The sequence below is a fragment of the Cryptotermes secundus genome, unplaced genomic scaffold, assembly GCF_002891405.2.
Source record: "Cryptotermes secundus unplaced genomic scaffold, Csec_1.0 scaffold463, whole genome shotgun sequence".
Taxonomy (NCBI): Eukaryota; Metazoa; Arthropoda; class Insecta; order Blattodea; family Kalotermitidae; genus Cryptotermes; species Cryptotermes secundus.
This window is the reverse complement of record NW_019735561.1, coordinates 457,132-477,025: the sequence shown is the minus strand read 5'-3', so window position 1 is coordinate 477,025 and position 19,894 is coordinate 457,132. Positions and strand designations below refer to the sequence as shown.

Below are 19,894 nucleotides of genomic sequence, written 5' to 3'. Positions count from 1 at the left end.
AGCAGCCTTTCTGGTTGTAGAAATATTTAAAGTTGTTTTAAAGTTTTAAAAACTTTGTTCAAATTTAAAATTCATAAAACTTACAGTTCATGTCAATGACCCCTGTTGTCTCTCTTCAACGTGGCCGATGTTGTGCCGCCTATGTAACTTGAGTAAGGAGATTCTTAATATAGTCCGTTATGATTTCTTGGCCCGCTGTGCTGTTTATACTGTACTGAAACATGTAAGGCTACTGAATCATAAAGTGAGAAAACTGAAATAGTCACACTGGACGGACTTGTCTTTTATAATTGTAACTGTTAGTGTGATGGACCAAAAATGAAACAAATCAAATACAGTGATTTACTTGATGGCCGAAACATGCCTTAAAGTGAAAACAGTATACATTTGTTCAATCTATACAGGAATTGTGTCGATGGAACATCTAATAAGTAGAACAAACTGTTGATGGTTTATTTCCTTTTTGTGTCATTACATATGATGTGAATTGGTCTTTATGTGTAGTGTCTCCCACAGACTGAAGAATTATATCTTTGATTTTTGCACTTTTTTCACATTGTTTTCCATGTATCAAAAGGATAAATATGTTATTTAGTTATGCTATAATTTCAATACAGCATTACTCATATGAAGAATGTCGTATTGATACTTTCACCTTTTGAATTTGTGTATTGTGAAATGCTTTTTTAAAGAGAATCACGTGAATTAAAGCAAAATTTTGAATGGAAATTGTTTTTTTTTGTCATATCCACCTGATAGGGTTTCGGCAAAAATAATTCTGTATTTCCTGATATTTTTTATTGTAGACAAGCTGGCAGAACTGTATTAAATGAAGAGCAGACTTGATTTAATGAATTATTTACTTATGATATTTTACTCGTTACAGTACTTGCATTATTACTTACTTACTTATGGAGCTGAGCCTTTCTGGAGGAGCCACCAATTCTGCAGCTACTCAAGAATTGCCCAGCATTTTATGGAACCGAAAGGTTCATTACCGTGTTCACAAGAGGCCTCCACTGGTCCCTATCCTGAACCAGATCTATCCAATCCATACCATCCCATCCTATCTCTCTAAGATACTTGCATTATTGCTGTATTAAAAGTTTGCTTTGAAAATAACCGCCATTATCACGTGACAAGTACTTCCAATAGGTGGCAGTTACGTGCTATATTCAGCTTGTTTTAGCTTCCGATGTGGAATAAGGAGTGAATTGTGAAATACTGGGATTTTGATTATTTTGCGTTCTGGTAATTATTTAAAAAATAGGTGTTGGGAGAGAATAATCACTTTATGTGATCTATGGTGATAGTAATTTGTTTATCGTGTTGGAGTTACGTGAAGTGTTCGAAGGCACCGTATTCACCCTGAAGAGATTATTGTAGGGGTTGTGTGCGACGGAGGTTTAAAATATTTATAAAATTTAAGGTAACGTTTTAAATTACTATACTTATGTACACAAAGTATCATATCAATGTTTAGAAACTATGCAGAAGTAGTTCTGAAGTCTTTGGGAAGGTAAAGAATTAGGTTATGCTGTAGGATATTGCTCCTCCGACTGGTGCCAATATTCTCACTAATTTTCGGGGCAAAGCAGAAGTTTGGTGCCGACGTCATGTCAGTACGATCATATCGAGCCCCGATGTAAGCTTATGACGGTATTTTTATTCCTTTGCACATGCATTCAGTTGTTTTATTCGTCAGTGGGCCTTCACTTTGATGAGAGAAGGAGGTTTTGGTCGCGTCGATAGTGAACATATTGTGCCACACGTTAACACAGAAACACTTTCCATTGGACTCTTAGAGTGTCCTAACAGTTATAGTCATTTTTTTTACTATATTTACTTGTGTAATATTTGCTGCGTCCCCCCATGTTGTTTAGAAGGAATATGTAGATCCTTTACTTAATAACGCCCAGCACCCAAACTGTGTTACGCAGATTTTTTCAGTTGTCATCGTCGATGACACTAATTCATTTTAAATCCGCCTCTTCATCTGTAGTACCCACTAATGTCAGCGCTGACATAACTTTTGCATAATCAGTCTGTCACATGATCCACAAGTACTTTTCCAGAATGGGTAGAAGCTGTTTCTTAGGGGGGGGGGGTTAGTAAGACTTTCTTGGTTTTTGTCCAGGGCATGGAAGGGGCAGTCATAAAACACTTGCTGAATATCATTTTCAGTACTTATGTTTGCATGCCCTAGGTGTTTTAGAGTAGGAAAGAGGTGGGTTATCATTATCATTTATTTACATGTCAAAAATCCATTACAAGGTCATAAGACTCGNATAAATTTTGATTCCAAAATACTGTGGACCTTTCTGAAATGCTGTTAGATTTGACAAGGGGAGATGCAAATTTGAACTATTTCTTGTTACAGTTGTATATATATCTGAATTTTCTGCAAATAAATCCATATTATTAACTACAAACATCATCAAAGAATATATATATTGAGAGGGCAGTGGTAATATTTTCAACTGGCTAAAGATTTTTTTACATGAATCTCTGTTTCCAGCTCCCACCATTATTCAAACAGCTCTCTTCTACAATTTAAAAATGCACATACTGAGAGTTCTGTTTCCCCAAAAACTCAAACCGTAAGACATTACTGAGTGGAAAAAGGCGTAATACACCATTTTGAGGGCATCAATATTTAAATACTGTTTGGTTTTCCTAATTATGTAACAGGCTTTATTTAATTTACCTATAATTGAATCTATATGTTGTCATGATAACTAAACAACTGGAGCAATAGCTACAGTAATTCTATAGACGGGGAAGAAGAAAAGCTTATGTGTAATGGAGGAGTGTCCTAGAAGCATGTCAGTTTCTGTCTTTGGCACTGGTAATCTGTTAGAAGAGTGATCTGCGTAATGCCCACCTTAAAATTTGAGCGTTAAAATTAGTGGGAAACAATGAGGTCATTAGGGTAGTAATTACATTATGTACAGATGTGGCAAAGTATTTCAGAGACCATGACAAATACAAACATGGATTGGTCAGCCAGATGAAATATGGGGAAGAGAAGAGTGCCAAGCGACGTTGCATATGAAAAGAAACCAATTTGTCCTTGTATTGCCCCCTTGCCCTTTCTATTGTTTGTTTTTCCTTCCCCTTTTCTTTGAAGTAGCTCAGGCTTGGAGATATTTTGCTTTGAGTGTACACTGTAATGAGTAGGAAGGTTCTTTGTCATTGCAGGGCTCTGCAGCAGTTTATGATTTAATTTGGCCTATTTGGAATGACAGTTTGTTATTGAATATACATATGCTTCACCTCAACTGAGTTGAAATTTTTTATATTTTCTGTGTGTGAACTAACCTTGTCCATTTGGATTCCGATGATTTTGGTTGACTTCTGTGTGTTCACTTCATAATTTAGTTATGTAATCATGAAAGAAATAGGGATTTTGAATGTCAGAGAATAATGGACCATTGTGTGCTTGTCAGAATTAACAATAGCGGGGAGTCTTTCGTTGAGCTGGCACTTCAGTTTCATTATATGAATATTTGCCACAGACTCCTAGACAGGGAAAGCAAAAAATATTGATTTAAATAGTGCCTTGGGAGAGGTGATTTTTATGTTTGGGCTCGTTTGCCCATGTTTGAGTAGGGAATAAATCCTCAGCTACAGTCTATTTGATGTGAATTTAGCATATATGTTTCTATTAAATATTGCATTTATATAATTTACAATATCTGTGAAGAGAATATTTCCAGTCATGTAGTTGAAATTCATCCTTGGGTATGTATCTTCAAGAACAATGGTTCTCAACTGGTTTGCAGCAAGCTTGTGCCAAGTACACTCCGAGGCTCTGAAAAGAAGAATGATTGTATGAAATAAAAAATGCATTTGTATAAACTTTTAAAATTGATATTTATAACAAACATCTTTTCATTTTATGAAAATGTATTTCTATACAATAAATGAAGCAGGAATAGCTCAGTCAGTATAAGAATTGGCTATGGGCTGGATGACCAAGGTTTGGTTCCTGTCAGGGTAAGAGTTTTTTACTTCTCAGTATCCAGACCAGCTCTGGGGTTCATGCAGTCTCCTAGCCAGTGGGTACTAGGAACTCCTTCATGGGGCTGAGGTGGTCAGGCTGTGAAGCTGAACACCCACCTCCATCTAGTGCTGAGGTCAAGAATGGTGAAACTATACTTCCATTGAGATACTGGGTTTTTGGACTTTGTCCATCTTCCAGATTCTAAATAACTAAGAATAACTAGTTATTTAGAATCAGGACGATGGACAAAGTCTGAAAACCCAGTATCTCTGTGTGTTGTACACCATTGTCAGAACCCTATAGTATCTACTTATACTTCTATTCCCCAAATTCATGGCATGATTCTTAATTAATTAAGCACAGGGACATTTGCCATACATATCCTATGTGATTATGAGGCCATAGCTTACCTAAGATTTCATCACCTGGTTCAGTTGTTCATGGATACAAGTGACTTTTATGACACCCCCATAAATAAAGTCCTACATTTCATTTGAAATGTAAGATTAATAAAGGGTTAATCAAAGGGGAAGTACAGTAGATCATTGAAAGTCACAGTGCAATGGCCAAATTTTATACACATACATATGCACACAAGCACAGGGACAACTTTGCCTTTTACCTTTGGTCCCTTGTAGGCCTGTTCTTTTTTTTTGTTGCTGCTGCAATTGGGTTTTGTTTTGTTTTTTTCAAGCGGAACCATGTCTGCAGAACAGCAGCAGTTTTTCCTGAAATGGAACGACTTCCAGTCTAATATGGTTTCATCGTTCAAACATTTACGTGATGAGAAAAGCTTCACGGATGTCACACTGGCATGTGAAGGTCAGACCTGCAAGGCACATAAGATGGTTCTGTCTGCTTGTAGTCCATACTTTAAGTCACTATTAGAGGTATGTTGAAATATTATTAATTTATTGGCCCTCATTTCATATTTTTAGTATTTTAATCATGTTGACAGTCTTATGTGGTTGTCAGATGTGGTCTCTTTGTATTGTTTGAATATAAGGTGGTTTGGAAAATACTGAAACCCAAAAAAGAGTAAAGTAAGTGGGCAATTTCAGATACTATATTATGAAGAACTTTGGGAGTTGTAGAGGTCACCTAGTATTAGAACAGTGAAGTGTGGAATTTTACAATAGGCATGATGTGCAGATAGGAGTGGAACTATAAAAAATACAGTCAGAATTTGATTTGGAGATCTCTTGAAAATGGCCATGTGGAAGATTAAGAATAAGTCATAATTCATATTTTATTTACATCCATAAGCTGTTACACAAGTACAATTGGACACGTCAGTTTAAGCCATCTAAAACACTAAACTCAGCAACTCTTAAAAATGTACAAAATGATACACAAGACTAAGAACAATACAGTCATCTTAGGATCATCGTCCCCCTGCTGAAGCTAGCAACTGAGGATGACATCCCCCAACAGTAAGATTGGAAGAACACATTAAGGTGGATTTTAAGGACAGAACGGGCTTAGGATTGTGTTCAGTGATGGCACTGACATTACTGATGTGAATCTTTGGTTTCTGCCATGAGAGATCTAATTTTGAATAAGTAGTTAGCAAGTTAAATGCAGATTTCTGTGTTTCTGTGTTTTATAATAGCTTGTGAATGGAAGGAGGGTGCTGAGTGTTTGTATGTTGTGTATGATGGAATATCATATGATAAACATAATATGTAGAGGCATATCCATCCTTCCCATGTTTTTCATTTCCCAGGCCACATGATGGATGTGACAAAATTTATTGTGATAGGTCAGAATGAAAAGTTACTTTGTTTATGTAATTTATATTCATACAGGTCCTGTTTCATATGAGCATAATTAATTTTTCCTACATTTTATTAAATATGCAAGAACACAAACCTTATTATCACTTCAGGAGAAAGACTGAACTTCAGAAGCCATAAAACTTATGCAACAGTACTTGGTAGTAATGCTGATAAAGATAAGGCAGTGAAATAAAAAACAAACTCTGTGGCCTGTAGTCCGCAAGTGAACTACACTGACTGAGCGACTGCTGCTTGTTGGCGAAGTTAGTGCCAACTCTAGCAGATAGAGGATGTCGCATGATCAGTGCACAGATCTCCACGGCCGTAACGGAGCCACTATTTCCTTGAAATAGCTCCTCAGTTATCCTCACGAGGCTGAGTGGACCCTGTGCCAGACCCACTACATCTCAGGAAATCTGGTAGCGCCGGGAATCGAACCTGGGGCCTCTGGATCTGTAGCCAGGAGCTCTGACCACTATACCACAGAGATGGTCAAGGCAAGCGAAACACTGAAGGGATTTTACTTTTCTCTGATTGACAGGAAAATCCGTCGAAGCACCCTATCATTATTTTGAAGGATGTCCCGTACAACCACCTGCAGTCAATACTGGAGTTCATGTATGCAGGTGAAGTGAATGTGTCTCAGGAGCAGCTACCAGCATTTCTCAAGACTGCTGACCGCTTGAAAGTGAAGGGTCTGGCTGAGGCTCCACAGTCCATAAAGCGGGAAGGATAGGAAACACTGCCTCTCCTATATTAGGTAGGTGAATTATGTGCACTAATGACGTGAGGCATCATTTGATAGATATGATGGTTCGAATTAAAAGTAAATGTCTTAGGCTGTGTTGTACATATAAGTATTACATCTTGAAGGCATGTACATAGTACCTAGGTAAAGCTAAGTGCATTTTAGATTTGGTGACTAGATGAGATGAGCGGTTAGTTTCACACTCTGGCTGCTTTAGCTCAGTCAAAAAGGAAGTCCATTTACACATTGGTTTGAAGGCCGTGTTGTCCTCAAATATGATTTGAAAACAGAAATGGCCAGAAGGAAAATTCTTGCCTGTGCCGAGAACTAAACCATGTTCATCCAGTCTGTAGTCACTTATTTAATTGACTGGGCTAAATCTTTATAATTATGATATTCACAGCCTGGTGGAAGATGTCCTAATCACCTGTGAAGCTTGACTGAATGTTGAATCATCAGGTGTTGTGATACTTCAGAAGTATTTATGGCCAGTACTTCTAATCCTTTCGATCCTAACATAGTGGAATACAATAAAATTAAAATGGCATTACTACTTGTAGTGTAAAATATAATGAGACCTGATTTGAATTGTAAATGCCCTTAACTGTGCTGCTGGAATTATACATTAGTGTTCTATTTGGAATGGGCAAAGGGTTAAGTGTTTGATAGTGTTGTATTTTAGAATGTGGAATGAAATCACACATTTAGACTTGTTTGAATGTAGGTACTGAATATGTAAAAGAGTTGATATTGCTGCATATATGATTTTGGAATTGTGCTTATAGGTTTAACCGTGGCAATGGCAGCATAGCTACCAGCTGTTTGCGGATGACTGAAAGAGATTTGGAGGTGTGTGCTGTTACTCATATGTGTGAAGATGGTTTACTGTATGAATGGAAGTGCAACAACAAGCAGTTAAAAAGAAAACTGTATTCTGCCTAGAACAGAATGCATTCCATTTTAAAATGTCAAGATGTCCAAATGCAGTTGAAGCGTTTCAGAACAGCAGCAGATACAACAAAACTGTAAAATACTAGACTGATCTTAACCTTTGTACATATTTGTATTAAATCCTGTGAGCAATGTTACCTCATTAAATTATCAGCTTCGCCCAATCATTTGTACAGCCTCTTGCAAACATTGAATCATATTCCAGCAGTGTCATCAGGAGATGATTTGAAGATTATATTTCTTGCCATAGTTATTGCTGTACATTTTTGAATGTCCACCCTCACATTTAATCCTTACCAGTCCAAATTTTTGGATAAGTCTGAGTTAATTTTACAGAAATTCTGATTTGCAGTTATTTTGCCTTATAGAAGTTTATACTGATACAGTGTGAAGATCTGCTTTTGATGAATTTGAGTTGGCCATGAACAAACTCAAGAATATGAAACTCAGGGTTTTCACAGTAGACAGTAGACCATGTCTGCTGTAGCCTTCTGGATATAGCGTCGTGTGAAAATGGTAAAAATTGTTAAAGATGTTACTGCTTCAGAGTCTGAAGAAATTTAGCCCTATAGATGGAGGCATTTGTCTGAAACATGACTTGATTTTACCATTCTGATGTGCCATATCCAAAAGACTGTACAGTGAAAACTCCGGAATATTTGTATGATTGCTTTCAGATGGTAACAGTGTCACATAATAAAAATTGTGGATCAGAATGTCGAGTCCACTTCAACCTTGGACTGGAAGGAGTTAAGTTTAGGGAATATGACTTTAATGTCATCTTTTGACTGCTGCAGGGTACATTGCTGTTCTGTCTTTGATGAAGTTACATGTTGCCAACATACACATTGGCATTGAATTTCTTAATTAGTGAAACTCCTTAATTTTATGATTGGATTAGCTGTAGAGAGGAACTTCTGTGATTGGTAAGTGGTATTGTCAATTCATGTTCCCAAACAGTATCTGGGGTGCTCCCTTGAATTGAGTCAGGGCTTTTATAAAGTTCTTTATGTAGTTATATTTCTGAAGTATCATTTGTGTCATGTTTTATGTAATAAAACCTTGATACTTTGCAGAAGGGGCCCCAAAACTGCGATATCTAGATTACTGATGGTGTCAGTTTACAGTGAAATATATTATTAATGAATGCTAGAGTAATGAAATATTCAGTAAAATTAAATTTTATTTCAGGACCTCACCAATTTACTATATATCTTATGTAAACCTGTTTCATTTCAACGAATATCACTGTAATGGAAACATCAGTTTAATACCATAAAAATCCATCTAGCTGCAAAAAAACCCATATAACAACATTTGCGAAAACAATCATTAAACAATATGATGCATATGTTACAAAATCTGTCATGTGAGAGAGAGTGGGGAGGGTGGGGTGGAGATGGGAGTTGCGGAAAACCATAAGGGTATGCTTATTATGGAGAACTACAAGAATATACAGAATGATCATGGCCAAAGTGTTTCAATGGAGAACCGTTTTGAATAAAATCCAAAGATAAAAAGCTGTTTCCCATCTCAACTGCAGCCAAGAACTCTAGCCAAGCAACACATTCTACTCTCTTACTGTAAAACATTCATCACTTACAGTGTGTTTACATTCGTTGATTGCATGGCTTTAACTGCACAACCAAAACTGAAAAGTGAAGCTGTATTTTGATGTGATCATTCACAGAGAATTTTGATCCAGCTGAAGTAGAAAGACCATTCTTGTTTAATTTAGTCATCACATGACTAAATCTCCTGCATAAACATCTGCATTTTCAGCTGTTTCACATGTGGTGTGGATTATATCCAGTTATGTGTTGCAGTTTCTGCGGAAGTAAGTTGAAAGGACAGTTGGCAGCTTTTGATGTGGCTAATTGTTCAATGGGCATGCAACTCAAATGAATCAGTGTATCTGAGATTTTGTATCTGCTTGTTCAAGAAGGGTGTGTTTACAGTACTGTGGCTGTGTGACATCTGTGGCTGGTAACAAAGTGCGAGGGGTGTGGTGAGGATTTTCGGAGTGTAAAGTCATTGGCATTGTTGCGCTGTGAGCAACACTGGCATCCAGCAGCAAGTTCTTTCAAAGCAGTTTCTATCCATATTGTTCATTCATATACTAGAAGTATTATTTATTATTTCGTTCTTTATTGTTGTTATAATAGTTACAACTTCTTAGTTTTGTTTTTGTGTGCTGGGCATTATGGAGCAGAAAAAAATTATAGAAGTTTTTCATGTACCTAATTATCATTCTGACATTTTTAATGTGTTTTAATTGTAAGGAAATTTTATTATAACAAATACAATTCCATCACTTGCATGAGTTCGTTATACTGACATTTTACTGTTTTGACACGTGAAGGGTGTTTGATTAAACAAATTGCAAATATGTATTCTTAAATATAAATGAAAACTAATGCCTGAATGTATTGTGCATTAAATATATCACAACTGAAAGAAGAATAATTACTTAGTGGTAATTTGCATACAGAGAGGTTCATTCCTTTGTTTGCATTCTTATTGCTGGCTAGTGCATGGCTTCTTTCTGATATGTCTTTTAACGTTCTACCACATGGATATAATTAGAGGTACATGTCTGTTCTCAATGAATATTTTCAATAAAGCCACTTTATGTACCTCATAATAGAGTAGCTGTTGAGCATCCAAGTGCGTTTCACACGGGTGTAAGAAATCTGCAGCACACTGAATATCGCCTTCTGTGAGTTATAGAGTGACATTGTGGAATGTGATCTGTTCCATTTCAAGTTTGCAGATGAAAGTCCAGCGAACATGACAGCCATAGTCAATTGATTACTCTTTCATTGATAACAGGATGTAGAGTAAAGATTGAATATTTTGTGATGCTTGCTGGTCCATGATCCTGCTGAAACTACTCATACCTAATTCTCTTTAATTGTTCTGTAATTTGATAGAGTTAGGCATCACAATTGAAAAACACACTTACAGCTGACTTGTCATGAATGTTTGGACTTTTGAAGAATCTGTCAGTTATATTTGTGATGAGGTTATGCTGTACCCTCTGTTGATGAGGTATGAATATGTACTTATTTTTCTCTATATTTTCTTGTAGACCAGCCTTCTTTTTAGCATATGTTAGAGCTTCTAGTTTTGTTATGGTATTTGTGTTATCTCCAAGTAGATTTACATTTTGCCTCCCCCCCCCCCAAATGGGGTTGGGATAACTCAGTTGTTATAGTAATGAGCTATAGATTCGATGACCGGGATTCAGTTCCCAGAAGGGGAAGAATTTTCTTTTCTCCACAGCTTTCAGACCGGCTCTGGTGCCCACCCAGCCTTTGAATTTGGAATTTAAACATTCAGGAAAATTATTCAAGATTTCCTGTCAACTAGAGCTGCTTGACTGACCCAAATAATTAGGAAGTGATGAAAAGATGTTTACTGGCAGCTCATATTAAAAATTACTCCAGTATTATACCAAAAATATAGACAGCAGTGCCACAGAATTAATCAGAACAGCAGCGCAGGCCAGTGAGATGATAAATCATATGACGTTTGATGTTTCCGTGGCAGTGAAGATTAACATTGGTTTTCTGAGGTATGTGGTAGCGTAGTTGGTTGGGGCACTATGCTACAAGCCAGAAGGTTGTGGGATCGAATCCCGAGGAGGTCATTGGATTTTTTCAGTTTACCTAATCCTTCCAGCTGCACTATGGCCCTCGGGTTGACTCAGCCTCTAACAGGAATGAGTACCAGGAATATTCTCGGAATGTTCTTTGGGGGGGGGAAAGGGAGGCCGGCGCATAAGGCTGACAACCTTACCACCATTTATGAGCTGATTGTCTAGAAAATATGGGAACCCCAACATCTCACAACCCTATGGGCCTCCACGGCCTGGTACGGGGATACCTTTACTTTTTTTTTTTACTTTATGAGACCATGTAACCTGGTTGGTAGGTACCATCGTACTGCTTCCATCATCAACGTACCCTGCAAATGGAGGTAGTGCATTCCTCTGAAACTCTGGTAACCACCTACCTGATTACACAGTGTCATAACGAAGAAAATCACAACAGAACTGACAAACATCTCACTGCTGTTACCGCACTTTATGAACTGTTGTTAAATATGTAGAATGCATTTGAATTCAAAATATGATGAGAACACACCTAGACTCACTTTGTGGTACACCAGTTCAGAAACACAGATTTTGCAAAACAGTTTTTAGCACTGCAGTTGATCATTAGAAGCTTGTTGGTGTACTGAAGTAGTGTCTTATGGTTGTGTATCTAGTACTGAAGTGATTATGAATTATATAGAAGCCACGAGTTTCACAAAAGAAATTCAATGTATAATGTTCTTTGTTCTGTAGGTATTTCAGCATATTTTGCTGAAGTCCTGAATATTCATTGTTGCTACAGTGATGAAACGGATCTTGGTAACATAATTTGTCTCATATGCAGTAAGTAAATATGTAAAATGTTTTGCAGACTTGTGATGCTTACATAATTTTATACTTTCCAGTTGGTGCAATAGTGTTGTACAAGCATTAATTTAAAAAAGAATGTATGTACTTTATGTGTATATTTGTATATATACAGAATGTTTTAGCAGATATGCTGATAACTTGTAGACCTATAGGGGAGGTAATTTGTAGTATAAAATGTACATAAATATTTTTCTGATCTATAATGCTGTTGAGTTCTGTCTTCTAGGATATAACACTGTATACTATTGAAAGTCACCCTTTACCACTGGCTGTCACACACAACCAAGTGAACCAATAAGAGACAAGACCAGGATAACCAGCATGGCCCATAAAAGGGCCGGATATGCTAGTGTAGGGAAAGACAAAGAAGTTGTAAGGGTGTGGTGGGCAGGGATGTGAGGAGTGTGGGAGAGAAGTCGTGTGTGTGTGTGTGTGTGTGTGTGTGTGTGTGGGCAGGCAGTGGAAGGAGCAGGGGTGGCAGAATGAAGCTGGGACTTAAGGGTTAAGGCATAGGGCTGATGAGTGTGCAGAAAGGACAGAAATGGTGCCCTAAGAAGAGCAGTGTGCACGGACCTGTATGGTGCAGCGGAGAACCCAGATCTACAGTCCTGTGATGGGAGGCTTTGTGTGATCATTCAGGGGCAGATGAGAGGTTTCCATGACTTACTTAGACAGAAGCCAACTCCCTGTTCATATTGTTGGAATGGAGCTTAATCTTGATCACCTCCCTGCTGATACTATCCATGTGTCTGGGTTGGTGGAGAGGATAGTGGTGTGTTGTAGCTGGGTGCAGTGCCCCAGATTGATACTGTGCTCCACCATGGCTCAGTTGTCCGGATGTTCTACGCAGTTATGTCGGTGGTCTCATTTGAACAACCTGTATGTCCATTGTAGACCAGATTGCATTCACAAGGGATGGTGTATGCACCCGGTGTCTTTAGTCCCAGCATGTCTTTGACCAACCAAAAGAAGCTAGATATTTTCCTGGGAGGGAGGCCAACAGCCTTGATATTGTGCCTGAACAGCACACTGTGAATGCTGACATATCCCAGAAGGTAGAACTCTTAATAACCACTGCTCTGAGAACCCAGATCCTGCACGGCGCTATATCCCAGAAGGTAGAACTTTTCATAGCCACCACCGTGAGAACCTCAGATCCTACACAGCGCTATATCCCAGAAGGTAGAACTCTTCATAGCCACCACCGTGAGAACCTCACATCATACGCGTAATGCTGTTTTCTTACCCAAATTGAAAGCAAAGCTCCTTGATTAGAATAATAGTGCCTCACTCATTTGAACTTCTCTGAAAGGTGAAGCAGATAATGAGTATTAATAGAGAGCTGAATAATTTAAGTAAGTGTTAAATGTTTTCCAGCAGTTTGATTATGCGTACTGAGTAACACATTGCCTGCATACTGCATTTTCCCGGCAGTGAATAGGACAAGGAGGCCCAGTTGTGTGTCTGCCACACTCTAGACTTATTTCTCTGGGGTTTTATGGAGGAAACAGTGGATGTGGCAAAAGTTAAGAACTGTGAATCCAGGAAGCTGCTGAGAATGTATACCGCAATCTGTGGATGCTCTTACACATTTAGGTTTCTCAAGCTTGTATAAGAGCTCTAGGCCGTTATTCTGAGAAAAAGAAAAATACAAGTGGTCTTGGGAGATCAGAAGTTACTAACGTTTGCTTCATCTTTCAGAGAGTCGGGTTTTCGTCCTCTGTATACTTTCAGTTTTGAAGTGGCGTAAATTGACAATGGTTATGGATTGGAAAAGTATTTATTCGCTTTCTCTTCTACAAATGACCTTCCTTGTGGCTCCCATAAGGTATAAGCACTCCTTCAGAAACATTTTGTATATCAGATTCAAAATTAGACAAGTTGTGCATTTGCATCAACAGGAGACTGATTATATAAGAAAAACAGAGTATGTAATAAAAATAGAAACTGTGAATGGCTATATTCAATTACTTCAATTCCATTATTCAGAAAACTTTAAAAAGGTAACCTTATTTCATATGCTGCTGATAATTTTGGAAGATAATTTATTTGTTAGTTGAAGCTTATAATTGATTTGTTCAATATTATGAAGGGAAGGGGAGAAAAAGACAAGTTTTTGGCTCATCATCATCATACCTATTATTAGCAGCATTACCGTTAACATTAAGATGACATTTATATACAGTATATGTGTAAAATTGTAGGTTTATATGTTACTTAAAAGGAAATAAAAGCATAAACTACAGGGAACATAATTAGACATTGATCCTCACTATAGTGTGGGACTTAATTAGGCATCATATCTGGGAATAGTGACTTAGAATTTTTTGTTGCTTCAGAGTCAGCAATCAGGTTTCATTTTGGAGAGAAAAGTTTATCTGGGAATATGGCTGGCCATATTTTTATTTGGGGTAACAGTTTTTTATCTGGAAATGGAGGATTTTAAATTTAGGTTCTGCAGGACTGGTGTTCATATTTTGACTTGAGAATATTGTGCATTAGTGTTGAAAAAATGCAGCACTCAGCCAGAGGCACCCTGCACATGCACAGTTGCAACAATGCGATGCATGGTTGGTACATTTTTTAGTTAAAATTTCTCTTTGACTCCAGACCCTTGTTTTTGGCTTAGCTGCTTTCAATAATTCAAGACTGCATAGCATCAAATGAATGGATGATTGTGAATAATGGATTGGAAAGGGAGTGGGAAGAAGCAGGCATGACTCAAATTTAAGATATTATGTTAGAATTTAGAGGGACTGAGTAAAACCATGAAAAACCTCACTGAGAATAGCCAGTTCCCTGGCCAAAATTTGAACAGGACATTTCCAGAATGCAAGTCAAGAGCATTACCGTTTGAGCAAACTTGCTTGGTAGAATGGCCATTTTATAATGTGGCTTTACTGTATTTTGATCTCATAAGGTGGGTGATGTAAAGTGCATTACATGAAGTCCCAGTGCATTTCTTTCTTTTTTGGGGAAGGAATCTGAACTTCGCCATGTTCACGGAATGCTGCAGTTGGACCCTATTTTGATTTGAGCTTCATGTAAAGCAGCGATTGTGTTGGACTGACGTGGCCATACCCAAATTTGTGTGGTAACTGTTAGTATAAACCTACCAAATTTAGTATAAATTCTTTTCATAATGTATGAGTTGAAACTAGAAAGATGTATTTCCAGTTGTACAGGACAACAGCATTATGATGTTTGTTCATGTTAAACATATGGGAGTAAGGCCACTATATTAGTACAGACTGTTGTATTTTGAAAGGAGATTACATAAGCAAGATGCTGGATTGAAGATTAATATTGTATGGCATGTGAAGCCGTGCAGTCCAGTAGAAGTTCACAGTTCTATATCCCAGAAGTTACCACTGTGAGAACCTCAGATCCCTTCGATGTAGATTGTTACTGAAAATGAGTCCCATTTTTAAAGAGAAGAGAATCGCCCTCAAATCCACGGAGGGATTGCCACTGTTGCAAATGCAGGTATAAACTTCTCTCTTTCCCCAAAATTTTGTTAATACATCACGCGTGAACCAAAACACTTTTGTAAAGCAGAGTATTTTTTCGTTGAGAATTGTTTAATTTTTCAAACACTGACTCTCATTCATATGCATAATTTATAGTACGCGGTAGCGTAGTTGGTTGAGGCACCATGTTACAAGCCGGAAGGTCGCCGGTTCAAGTCCCGATGAGGTCATTGAATTTTTTCAATTGACGCAATCCTTCCAGCCGCACTATGGCCCTGGGGTCGACTGAGCCTCTAACAGAAATGAGTACCAAGAATATTCTTGGGGGTAAAGGGCGGCCGGCGCGTAGGGCTGACAACCTTGCCGCCATCTATGAGCCGAGCGTCTAGAAAATTTGGGAACCTCAACATCTCGCAACCCTATGGGCCTCCACAGCCTGTTACAGGGATACCTTTATTTTACTTAACTTTACTTAGACTGCATATCTTATATACCTTTATATATGTTCTTCGCCTATTTGCCCTGAAATAAAGCTATGTTGGAATAATTGAATTGTCTGTTTAATAAGACAGTATTATGAATACTTATATCACCTTTGACCATTGACCTGCTTGAAGATTGCAGTCTTCTGATATGTGAGGCCTTGCAGTGTGGTAACAGACAACATTGCATCACGTTTCCAGAAGACACGTTCATATTCACTGCCGTGATAATCTAAACGCTAATAATGATCAGTTTATTGTTATAATTTCATTTATCAATATTGTATTATTTGCATAGTGCTACATAGTGACTGCTTGATGCGTCCAGTGTGTGAAATAGAATGCGAGAGAGTTACAGAAGTTTTCCAAAATGAAAATGATAACCGTATTTTTTAAAGAAGCCAAAAATCCCTAATTTTCTACGTCATTTTCAGCCATATGAAATTTCAGGAAGATTAAGTCGATTCCACATTTATCTACTTTACGAAGCCGCTGGAAGCTAATCCCAGACACAAGGATGGATGACAGTGTGACGTAATTGTACACCCTGCAGACGTTTATACGAAGGTTTCAAGGCTGGTGCGTTTCTCTTTTCTTCGCGATGGTAACTTTTCGCTTACTGGGGATTTGGCATTGCTCCTCAACTACTAATTGTGGAGAATTAGTATAAAGAAGCTTGAGACAATACTGAATTCAATCCTCTGTAGTTAATGCGTTGTGCATCACTCATAGCAGGTCGAAAACAGTGTTAGATCTTGAGTAAAAGGACTTGCAGCTTTTGCAAGTGTCTCAATCCGAAGTAAAACCATCTGGAGAGCTTTGTTACAGTGTCAGCATCTCCATACATTCAGAAACGTAATGCCTCTCATATCGCCCTCCAAGACGTTAGCAAGATATGAGAAAATCAAGACATAACGATAACAACGAAATAGCAAAGGTGGAGGTGGAGCAGAGGAAACGCGTGTTTTTCACATAATAACTCCGTTGATTTTCAAGATAAAACCTTTTTAATTACACAAAAAAGAAGGAATTTTAATGCATTTTTAATTTACATTACGTACGAAAAATAATGTCAGTCAGATGACGTCCTTCTTGCTGGACACACATTTGGAGCCTCCCCTCAAAATTCTGCATCGCATTCTCCAACATGTCTTCCGGCACAGCTGCGATTTCTTGACGAATGGGAAGTTTCAGCTCATGGGTCATTCGTAGTCTGTTCGTGTGCTATGTTGTACAAGAAAGAAGAGTTTTATGAATGCATAAATATATATATAGGCCTATATAAAGAAGTAAATACACGTACAGCTACGTAATACTACGAGTATGGTCCTAGTATTCTCAGGAAGTAAGCTTTTGAAGTCCATCTACTCTACTAACCAGGGTACTTCATGCCTTGTGTAGGCAACCTTGCGGAAGAAAAGTTCTGTGAAATTATATTTATATTTTCCACCGGCGTATAAACGACAGAAATATGTTAAAAATATATTGTAATTTTCTAAGGATCACTTATCGGTGTATGTTTAGTTCTGTTTTCTTTAGTTTCTTTGGTTGGTGTGAGACTGAGTCCGCTTGGTACGTCTGACACTAACTGGCCTATTTTACCAGCCCCAGATGGTAGATGATAAGTGTTGAGCAGTCGGTGGAATGAGAATTGGTTGGGGAAACCGAAGTACTCAGAGAAAACCTACCCCAAAGCCACTTTGTCCACCACAAGTTCCCATGACCTAGTCTGGGTTCGAAAGCGGGCCGCCGCGGTGGGAAGCCGGCGACTAACCGCGTGAGCAATAGCGCGGCCTATCGGTGTACGTTACTAAGTGACGAAAATCCACCTTCGTTTCCATAGACGGGGTGTGGTATAATGTCCGCTGTCCTCATAATATACAAATTTATTGGTGAGATAAGGAAATCATTCCCAAATTCTTGTAGTTTTCGTCGACCTAAGTGGTGTCAACACCACAATACCAAGCATGGCGTTCGGGTGAAATTCTGAGCTGTTCTCACCAACACTAACGCCGATTAATGAAGCGCCCCAAAATGGTTCGTGGCAACAGATCCCTGAAAATAACTGATTTACGTTACAGTAATCTCTTTCTTTCTGTGGGACAATGGGCATAAATCTATATTTAACTTTCCGTTAAATGTTGATCCTAATTATTGAACCCGCTGTGTTAAGTATGCGATGCGTTGTATTTCGGATGGAGATTCATGGTCTGGCAATAAAGTTCCCGGACTGGAGTGAAAAAAGAAATAAAAATTGTTTTATTTCTATTCAATGTAATCTACGCTTACTTGAATACATTTGTTGCATCGTTTAAAAAGTTTTTGAAAACAGTCAGCAAAGGCTTTCAAAGGAACAGCGTTCAGTTCGGCCGTCATGTTTTTCTTTATGTCTTCAACATCCTGAAACCTCTTTCCCTCGAGGGCAGTTTTCAATGTAGGAAAGAGAAAACAAACATTGCTGGTAAAATATTCGGAGAATAGGGTTTAGCTTATCTCCACAATATCGTCTTTGGCCCGAAATATCTCCACTATCAGTGCGGAACATAATATTACGACGAAATACGAAGGAGAGTCAGTAAATAGGTCACAAATGGATATAAAATGTAAAACATGTGATACTGAAACCTGGAAAAAACATTATTTCTCGATATATCTTTCACCAACATTGATACACTTGTCCCGTCGCTATATCGGTGCGTCGAAACCCGCAGCATAGAAATCTTTTGACAGTTGTCTCAGCCATTTCTGGACATCCGTTTCAACCTTTTCGTCATCAGCAAAACATTTGCCACTAATGTGTTTTTTTTAGCGGACCAAACAGATGGAAGTCACTAGGGGCCAAGTCCGGGCTGTAAGGCGGATGTTCAAAAAGTTCCCGCTGTAGTTCTTGAATTCTTTCCTGGTTTGTTCGGGTTATATGGGGCCTGGAATTGTCATAATGAAGCAGTTGCCAGTTGGCCTTGACATTTTCTCCAAATTGCATCCGAAAGCTTCAATATTATTCATATTTTCACCACGCTTCTGATAACGGCCTGAAAGTACTCCCTGAGAATCCCCAAATACTGCCAGCATAACCTTCCTAGTTGATGGCGTAACCTTAACTCTTTGGTTGGAGGTGACCTGAGATATTTCCATTGTACTGAAGCACGCTTTGATTCGGGTTGGTAGTGATGCACCCATGATTCGTCTCCAGTAACAATCCTCTTAAGCATATATTCTCCTTCATCTGCATACCGTAAGAGATGTTGACAGTACAGACCCGTGGGTTTATTTTTGGTCGTTCATGTAGCTCTCTGGGCACCTATCATGGGCACACTTTTCCTAAACTTCAAACGATCATGCATTATGCTGTATGCTAAACTGCGGGAACGTTCTAGTGCAGTTGCTACACTGCCTATCGTTATCCTCCTTCAGCTCGAATCAACTCTTCCACCCGCTGCACAGTTGATTTTGTTGCAATCTCAACAGGGCGACCTGGTCGGGCATAATCTGCGACTTTCGAACGTTTTTAAGAGAATTTCTCGATCCAGTTATGAACCGCTTTACGAGACAAACACTTCCCACCGTAAACAGGAAACATTCTCTGCATTTCTTTGCATTGCGTCCCCCCCCCCCCCAAAAAAAAAAAAACGCACAGCAGAACGCTGCTCTTACAATCCGCAAGCACTGTCGCCAAATTGTCTGCTGAAAGCAGCTTCTGGACGTGGGCATGCGCATCTGCTACCTAGACTCTCATGAAGCTGGATACACATAAAAACATATTACAGCTGTTCTATTTCCATTTGTATCTTATTTACTAATGCTCCCTCGTATTTTATATTCGCACTCTCGTGTAGGCCTAATTGTGCACAAAAATAACAATAAATATAGGTTTGCAGACTTACTGTATCTCTTAAGTTCGTTTCTCCAAGAAACAGTGTTAGCTAACTACATACAATCGTCCTAAAGAAGCAGATATTCACCTTTTGATGGAACACACAGTTTCATTATC

The 19,894-nt window shown here is 38.4% G+C and overlaps 1 protein-coding gene across 1 annotated transcript; it reads left to right on the top strand.

The window, feature by feature from the left end:
• The first annotated feature begins 1,148 nt into the window (after window positions 1-1,148).
• On the top strand, window positions 1,149-8,626 carry LOC111869561 (longitudinals lacking protein-like). The gene is made up of 4 exons (XM_023861184.2): window positions 1,149-1,429; window positions 4,701-4,896; window positions 6,326-6,544; window positions 7,318-8,626. Exons 2-3 carry the CDS (start codon window positions 4,708-4,710, stop codon window positions 6,518-6,520), a joined length of 384 nt encoding a protein of 127 aa, XP_023716952.1. The 5' UTR covers window positions 1,149-1,429; window positions 4,701-4,707; the 3' UTR covers window positions 6,521-6,544; window positions 7,318-8,626.
• Window positions 8,627-19,894: the final 11,268 nt, after the last annotated feature.

What these genes read in the sequence shown, in the direction of transcription:
- LOC111869561 (XM_023861184.2), top strand. Translation starts at nt 4,708, where the DNA reads ATGTCTGCAGAACAGCAGCAGTTTTTCCTGAAATGGAACGACTTCCAG. An exon ending in ACTTTAAGTCACTATTAGAG is followed by an intron (nt 4,897 to 6,325) that starts GTATGTTGAAAT and finishes TCTGATTGACAG; the next exon opens with GAAAATCCGTCGAAGCACCC.